The sequence below is a fragment of the Phaethon lepturus genome, unplaced genomic scaffold (assembly GCF_000687285.1).
Source record: "Phaethon lepturus isolate BGI_N335 unplaced genomic scaffold, ASM68728v1 scaffold40908, whole genome shotgun sequence".
NCBI classification, from domain to species: domain Eukaryota; kingdom Metazoa; phylum Chordata; class Aves; order Phaethontiformes; family Phaethontidae; genus Phaethon; species Phaethon lepturus.
Window position 1 is genome coordinate 1,925 of NW_010560540.1, and position 8,461 is coordinate 10,385.

At 53.6% G+C, this 8,461-nt stretch overlaps 1 protein-coding gene across 1 annotated transcript in view; it reads left to right on the plus strand.

Annotated features, from left to right (window-relative positions):
• Positions 1-3,198, plus strand: part of LOC104625931 (mitochondrial antiviral-signaling protein-like) — a 4,337-nt gene extending 1,139 nt beyond the window's left edge. Inside the window, exons 4-6 of the mRNA XM_010293707.1 lie at positions 518-1,106; positions 1,829-1,983; positions 2,506-3,198. Coding sequence (XP_010292009.1) covers positions 518-1,106; positions 1,829-1,983; positions 2,506-3,198 — 1,437 coding nt within the window. The remainder of the gene's footprint in view (positions 1-517; positions 1,107-1,828; positions 1,984-2,505) is intronic.
• The last annotated feature ends 5,263 nt before the right edge of the window (positions 3,199-8,461 follow it).

Here is an 8,461-nt window from a genome sequence, read left to right on the forward strand (position 1 = left end):
CCCATCAGTGGCCATTCGCCTCTCCTGCCCCGTGCTGCCACCGCTGCGAGCACGGACCTGGACGCCAGGGCCCCGGTGCAGGAATCGGTGAGCAGGGCACGCATCAGATGGGGGCACAAAGGTCCCTTTTGGACCAGAGCGTTTGTGCAGTGGGGTGTGGGGAGCCCGTGGGAGCGCCAGGCTCGTTCAGGGACGCCCCAAGCAGCCACTTGCTGGTGATGTCTGCTGCATGCTTGCTGCATCTGGTTACTTATAGCCTACATACGGCCCTATAATTGCTCCCCTCTCCTGCTTCCCCTCCATGTATGGGAGTGCAGGGTCTACTCTGTTAGTCCAGGGTCCCCTCCACAGCCCTTGACCCCATGCAGGCCTCCTGCGAGCTGTGTGGTGGGTGCCACGGAGAGACTCCCTTCATCATCAGGCTCGCGTGGGTCACTGGGTCAAGGTTTGGGGCACCCGGTAGTCTCAGACCCCCTCATCCTGGCACAGCGATTTAACACAGCTCGTTTCGTTCCAGCTCCCCAAAAACCTCCTGGAGCAAGAGAGTCCCCTGCTGCCTCTGCCTGGGAACGTGGTCCATGATGGAGTGAGTGATGGGGACGGTGGTGAGGGGCACCCCTTGCCCCCCATCGAGACCACGCAGGCAGCACCAGGGACCCCTGGGGCAACCAGCGTGGCCGTGCCATCAGCTGCCCCCCCTGAGCGGGGCCGGGCCTCGCCGAGTCGCCAGCAGCACCCGGTGTGTGTGGACAACGGGTGTTTTGGGAATGCCAGCCACCTGCACTCTGGTGCGCCAGGCCTGGGTCTGGGCAGGTCACTTCCGCTGAGGGATGTGGGCTCTGATCGCAGCCCCCAGCAGCCCAGGAATGAGCCCGAAGAGGACTTCTATGTCTCCACTGAGTCACCCCTGAGGCTGGAGGAGACCGCTCGCAGCAGGGGCCTGCAGGGCCCAGACTCGCTGCCAAAAAACCAGGCCATGCCTGGCTGCAAGCACGGTGAGCCCTTGGGCAGCTGTGTGGATGTGCGCAGCCCCATCCTCATACAGCAGCAGTTCGATGCGGAGCAGAAGCAGATCGGGATGCCACGAGAGCACGGAGGGCGTGGAGGTGGGTTTCCTTTCCCTTCACCGTGCTGATGGGGAGCAGGGTTGAAGGTGGTGCCAGATGCCTGTCCTGCTTGATGGTGAGGATGGAGACTGGCAGAGAAGGTGCAGGTGTGGGCTAGGGCCCTGCTGGGAGGCCGTGGGGAACCCCCAAAGGATGGTGGTAGCTGTGGCTGTTGGTACAGCACAGCCCAAGGTTGTGTCTGCCTTTGTGGCCCGTGAGCACTCATAGAGGTGCAGAGACCAGCTGTCGAGAGAACCCATCTCCTGACCTGCAGTGACCTCCTCCAGGAAGGGAGAGAGGTTGGGTTGTGCAGAAGTCCAGCCTGGCTGCTTGTTTTCCCTCCAGTTGTTGCAGTTGTTGCTCTGCTGTGTTTTGGCACAACGTCCTGTACCAGGAGTTGGCAGAGGCACTTGCTTCATTTCCGATGTAAAACGCCCTGGTTGAATGTCTGCACCCCTGTTTTGGCAGCCTGGGGCCGCCCCACTCTTGAAGGGAGGAACAGATTAGAGGTGCTGGCTTGGCTGGTGCCATCTGGTTTGCCTGCATCTACCGGCAGGGCTCGGGTGCCGCGACAGAGCCAGGGCCACATAGGCGCTGGGTCCTGCTCCCTGTGCGACCTCCTTGGCTCTAGGAGTCTCCTGTTGCAACGTCTTTGAGGAAAAGCAAAACTCACCTTTTAGGTCTCCTGATTAATGCAATACATTTTGTTTTCTCCCCGACAGACACTTGCATGGAAACAGCTACCCTGGTCACTACCCCTGCACCCAGAGACGCTTCCCCATCCTGTGACACCTCCGTGAAGCCTCCTGTACAAGAGAGAAAACTGCCTGTGGGGGAGACGGCCAGCAGCACCCCCTCCGTGCCAATGAAGGAGAAAGTAGGTGACCTTTCCCGCTGCCACTTGCATTTCATTTGGGTCCTTGCAAACTCCCTGTGGTCAGGAGTTTTTCTGCTGCAGTGTAAGATTTTGAGCTGGTGGCAAGTTTATTCAGGGCTTTTTTTCCCCACTGTGTTCATGTCCCCATCTAGACGCTGTATTTTTGGAGCATGGGAGCATGGAGCCAAGTTTTGTCAGGCTTTGACTCCTGATTTCCTCTCCTTGACTTGTCAGTCAGTCTCCTGGCTTCCAGGTGCCTCTTTCCACCCCTCTCCTTGCTGCTTGTCTCCCCTTTCTTCTTTCCTGTATCTCCCCCAAATCCCAAAGGCCACCTGGAGCCCCAACACCTCCCTTCCCTCACTTTCCCAGCCCTGGGAGTTACCTGTGACTCAACCTCACTGTCTGTGGCTGGAGATGTGGTGGTTGAGCACTGGAGTGGGCTTGTTGCATGACAAAGGTGCCTGAGACCAGGCTAAATGGATGCTCCCCATAGCACCCAGCCCTTCTTGTTGTCTCCCAAAGGTGCTCCTGGCCTCGGCGGACCCTCTCCTGGGCACAAGTCTTGTAGGAAGCTTTGAAGGCATGTCTGGGAGAACGGCCTCCCACGTGAGCTCTGCCACGAGCATCTGGGCGCCTTGCAGCAATGTGGAGAGGGATGTGGAGCTTAGCAAGCCAGGCGTCCTCCTCTCTGTGGCTGGGGAGAGCCCAGAGGTGGCTGACAGATGCCCGAGCTCTCGGGGGCCCGGCGGTCCCTTTCTCGGGACATCCGATAGCCTCACCTTCAGGAGCGATCCACTCATGGTGAGCACGGATAGCTTGAGCTCCGGAGAAGCGCTCTCTAGAGTCTCCTCAGGATGCCCGGCTCCAGCGGTTCATGGAGAGCCCGGGGGAGAGGAGGCAGCTGGAGCAAGCAAAGACTCCCGTCTGCCTCTGAGCTGGGACAGCACCTCCCTGGGCAGCCACGAGGTCCATGTGGACCATTACCCCAGCACCCAGCTCGGGGCAGGCAGCGACCTTCAAGATGGAGCTGGTCCTCTTGGAAACTCTCCAGTTTTTAACTCTAGCAGGGGCCACGGTGCTACGACCAGCTCGCCTCAGACCGAGGTTCCCCCAGGGTCCAACAACGGACCATCCCTGCCGTACATCGTTCCAGCTGTGGGCATCGCTGTGATTTCAGCTGTGGCGTTTCTGGTGTACGCTCGATTGCAGAAATAGAGCTGGAGTGCATGGGATGCTACAACCGTCACTCAGCCTGCACGATTCCTCTTTGTAGCAGGGATTCGGCCAACGTGTTTGAAGCCTGAAGAGCAGCAGTGGGGGACAGCAGGGGTGTTGTTAAATCTCTTTCTGGAAGATTTTGCTGGAAGAGGCCTTGGTTGCCTGATGCTGTTGGGTTTGGGTATGTTCCTCCCGATTTCCCAACCATCTTCTTGCCTGTAACCTTCTCCTTTTACACCCATAGGGAGGATCTCATTCAGGGAGTGATCCCTTGAGTCAAAAAAGAAAGTCCTCATGGCGATTCTCCACATCTTCCTCGTTTGGTCCCAGGAGGCCCCAGGAAAACATGTCCTGGTGGTCCAAAGGGTGACCCCTGGGGTCCCTCCGGGCAGCGCAGCGAGGAGAGGTTGGAGCTGATTTTGTTGGCTCTGCTTACCTTGGCTTGAAAACGTGCCCTAGGGTCAGTGCAGCAGCCTTCACCAGGTGCCTCCTGTTGAATTTGCCTTACTTGGTGTCTCTGGCTTTGCTGCTGGAATGTTTGCTCGTCTCTGCTGCTCCTTTCCCCCTGGTGCTGGGTGCGCGGGCAGGACCCCGGTGCAGCAAGTCACACTGCCTTCTGCTCATTCGTGACGAGAGATGCCCCTGTGATGAGAACGTGCCAGGCCAGACCATGGGTGACCTATCCCCTCTCCCGGGAGCTCTCCTGCTTTGGTCCTTTGCTTCAGATCATCCTCCCCCAGTCCTGAGGGCCAGGGATGGGCTCTGGGATTGCTTTATGCAGTGCTGACACCCTGGGGATGAAACTGAGGGTCAGGGAAGAGCCACAGCTAACCAGCTTTCTTGAGGATCAACCTCATTTCACCCCCCTCCAGCCAGGGAAAGGGGGATTATGCTTTAAGAGGAACATTTCACACAATGCCAGCATTAAGTGGACTCAGTCCTGCACAGGATTTTTGGGCACCTTTGATCTTCAGGCTATATTTTTTGAGCCTGGCTATGGAATAGGAATATAGGAAACTTGCATCCAGGCTGGGACTGCAATAGGATTGACTCTGCACGCCAGAGTATGGGAGGCCATACCCAGTGGTTGAGATGCTCTGGGTTATCATGAAGGTTGCATTTAAAATTGCAGTCTGTAATTTCCCTGATATGCCCAGGGATCAGCTTGGAATGTGAGGAGATTGGGCTGCAAGATGTCTAAGATAAAATCCTTAAACCCAAATAAATATCCCCAGCTTCTCCCTGCCCAGGGCAGCTTTTGGGGGCAGAAGCAGCCCTGCTCGGTCGCTGTTGGCAAGCTCTTTGAGCTCAAGGCAGAGTTTAGTAATCGCCAGACGAGCTGCCCACTTCTGCCACTGCGGTTGTTCACCATCTCATCTACTCCCTCCCAAGAGCACAGGGGCACAAAAGTAACAAAACTACTTTTCTGTAGTTGAGGGTTACTGTAGCTAGAGGATTTCTGGTTTTTTTAAGCTCTAAAGACACCAGCGCAGACTTCCGAGTGTTGCCACCCTCCCATGGTTTGCTGGGGGAGCTGTGGCAGGAAGGCACAACTGGGCAAAACGTTTGGCGATCTGGTGGTAGATTTGCACAAGCAGAAGGCTCGTGCCGTGGGCTGGCACGGTTTGAATCCGGCGAGATCCACAAGGATGCCGTGGGCTTTAAAGCTTCACAGTGTCCTAGTGCTGACAGCTGGGCTGCGCTCCTAATCCAGGCTGTTTTTTCTTCCCTGCTTTACTGTGTCCAGTGACTTAATCCTCCTGGATTCCTACTGTTCGGCACAGCTTCCCAAAATATGGCCTTCCTGCTGGCAGGGGAGCGGGAGGGAGATGAGCTGCCCAGAGTCTGGCTGCGCAGCGCAGCCGTCATGCCTGGAGGTCGGCCTGCAGTGGGAAGGGTCCCTCAGCCCTGTGACGGGGCAGACAGCTGCTTGTCCCTCCTAACACTTTACTCAAAAATGCAAGTGCCTCCCTTAAACAATAAGGACAATAAATATATGCAAGAGTGAGGTGTTGAGTTTTATCTGGCAGGGCTGCGCTCCAGGTGAACTGGAGATGTTAATCGCTTGTTCAGTGCCCAGCGCTTTCTCTGTCAGAGGGAGGGACGGCACTCTTAAATGCATTTGTCCTCTGCTGGGAGAGGGTACGTGGGGGCTGTTCTCCCCATTTGAAAATAATGTGGCAACTTGTCCAAAACCTCCCCGCAAGCAGGGTGAAGAACATGGGATTCCCCATCAGGAGCCCCTGGTAAGCTGCTTTTTTTTTTTTTCCCTCAGCTTTCATGTCAGTGAGGGCTTTGTACAGACCTGGCACCTCCCTGTGAAAGCTGCAGTTTTCAGCCCTGAGAATTGCTCTTAACTTGCTGTGGGTAAGGAAATCTCCCCAAATCCTTTCACCTTGTGAAAAGGCTCATGTTTACTACTGAATATTGCAGAATACATATCATAAAGCAGAGTACTTTTGAGCCTACGTAACCATCCAAAATTTATCCAAAAATTCATTAGAGAGGGAACACGTGCCTTCTCCACAGTGTTCTTTCTGTGTGATTTGGAGGACGTCTGTCGGATCCCAAACCAGCAGCATCCATACCAAGGCCCCCTTCTCTGATACTTTACTTTCCTGCAAAATTCTTCACGTATTTTCCCACTACTTTTTAGCAACAGTTTGTGCGCTTTGCCTTTTCACATCGAATCGCTCTTGTGAAACAGCTGGTTTATCACCACTTTGGACTCGATAAAAGCACACGTTCAATTTTTTGGTGTGAAGTGCTGGTATTTTCACAGTTGTAATGGAGCACTTTAAAAGCGTAATCAGCAGGTGAACCTGCAGGAGGGAACTGTGTCCCTGCACGTCTTTTAAAAAAAGAAAAAAAAAAGTGCCTTTTACTAACTGCATAATAAAATCATTTGCCACTTCACACTCAACTTGTGAGGTTGCCACGTGTGTTTGTAAGATGAGGGGGATGGATCTCGGCTTTTGAAGCCTCTTGTGGAACAAGGAAAGTTTTCATGTAGAAGTTGGCTGGAGAATTAAATCACCTAATTTACCTGCTCAGGGAGTGGAGGCTGCAAAGAAGGATCCAAATAGCCCTCCCCTGCTTTTTTTGGGGAGGGTTGCAGCAGTTCATGCACCTTGGTTTTCCCTTTTAAGAAGATGGGTTCTGTCAGAGAAGGCTGTACAATTTTGCCATATACAATTGCAAGTTGAACTGTTTCCCTTGCTGTGGAGCTGCATTTGGATTTCTTGGCGAACCCTTGCCTGCCTACCGAGGACTGTCTTCCAGGAATTCAACTTTCTCACCTCTTCCTCCTCCTTGGCCCGCCTCTGGGCAGCCAGTTCTGGTAAGATCCTTGTTTTGATCTTTGGAGTTGCATGGTGGGAATGTCAAGGTGATGCCTCCTGCTCCAGCATCCCAGAGGCTAGAGGTGACCTCCCAGGGTCTGGTGACAGGTTCAGACAGTGACAAGAGCTACCAAATCTGCAGTCCTCTGGTGCAAGGGGCAGGTAAACCCCTCTCTGTTGTTCACAGCAACATCTGGATCTGTGACAGGGTCTTGAGAAGCAGGAGGTTTATGAAACTTGCCAGAGGGAATGCTTTGAAGGGCACTACTGGCAGTGACACAGCGAGACTGAGGCCATCAGTCCAGGTCAGGAAGAGGTGGACAGGATTTGGAGACAGTTTTCCATCCTTGTTTCAGGGCAAGCACAAGTCCTGGTCTAGAGGATGCCCGTGATGGCAGGTTTGGGATGAAGGAAGGAAGAGTGGTTCTCAAGGCAGTGTATAGCTGAGCTGCAAAAGTCGTCTCCTCAGGATGTTGCAGTTGCCAAAGAGGAACTGTGTAAGTTCTGGGAAGAGAAATGCACCAAGCAGAGAACTGAGCTGCAACCAGCGTCAAGCTAGACAGTGTTTGGGAGAAACAGGGCAGCTGTGGCAGGCTTGGAGGGAAAAACCCTCTGGACTGGATGTAACCAGGTGGACACCATGAGCAGATGTGTGCTGAGGTGGACAGTATGCACCAAGCCCAGCACACTGCTCGCACTTCTCTGTGATTCAGATTCTCTGGTTGAATCGGATCCCAGGATCCTGCACAGAAAAGGGAGCAGGGCCACCTTTGCCACCCTGGGTTCAGCTCTGGTGCGCAGGCAGCAGCGTTGGCTTGCTTCCCAGGTACTGCTCCTCGTCTGCTGAACAGCTTTGGGCTTGGCCTGACCTCTGCAGTAAAGAGATACCAACATCACCAAAACCGCAACTGTGCCTGGCTCTGGCTCACCCCTCGCTGGCGAGGGAGCCCTAGGGCTGAGCTGGCCCGCTTTGTGTGCCTTTTGCAGACAAGTAGGAAATTTTGAAGCAGCATGATGGAAACGGCCCTTTTCAGTAGCGTTACGTGCCCTCTCCACGCTGCCTTTTACAGAAGAGGCTCCCAAGGGCTCTGCTGTATATTCACAGCTCTCCTCGCTCTCTGCTTTCCCAGCTAGAGCTCTTACAACCCAGGTATGTGAAATGCATTCAGGGCTCAGTACTGACAGGACTCAGAACTTGAGGCAGCGAAGCTCAGAAAGTTTGTTTATTAACAATATGAAGGCAAAAGGTTATTTTTATTCAGAGAGGTTACGCTTTATCTCATTGGTACCAACCCCATTTATATGCTTCCTGCACTTGCCCTGCAGGATATTAAAATTATACAGACTAAATTTGACCAATCTCTTTGTCCTGCATTCACCACAGCAACCAGAATTCAGCAAATTCTTACTGAAATTATTACACCTTTTTTGACTGTCAGTCGCTTATCGCTTTGGTATCAAATCAATGCCTGAGGATTGCAGTGAGCTGAGATTAAGACGTGCAGGTGAAGAGCACCGTGGGTCACTGGGTTGCAGTTCCACGCTTGGCCGTGCTCTAGGTATCTTAGACATAATGTTAACATTCCACCTAGGACCCTCTGTTGTGTTACAACAGGAGTTGTTACGGCATAATATCATCAGTGATTCTGTGTTCCTCTTGAGTGTCATCCTGTTGGTTGTGGCTTGCACCCTTCTTCATGGCTGCCTCAGTTTTTCTGCTGCCTGGATGGCTACTGCTGTAGTTGCTAGCTCAGCATTGATAAACGTAGGGTCAGAGTTTAAGGAACAGGATGCATCAGCACTTAGATTGCGTTGTGATTTATAGGGAAGCTGAGGATTGGGTCTGAACGTATCCTGAATCCTTGACCCTTGTTTCTTTGTCTCTCCTCCTAAATCTCCTGTCTTGGTTCCCGTTTTGT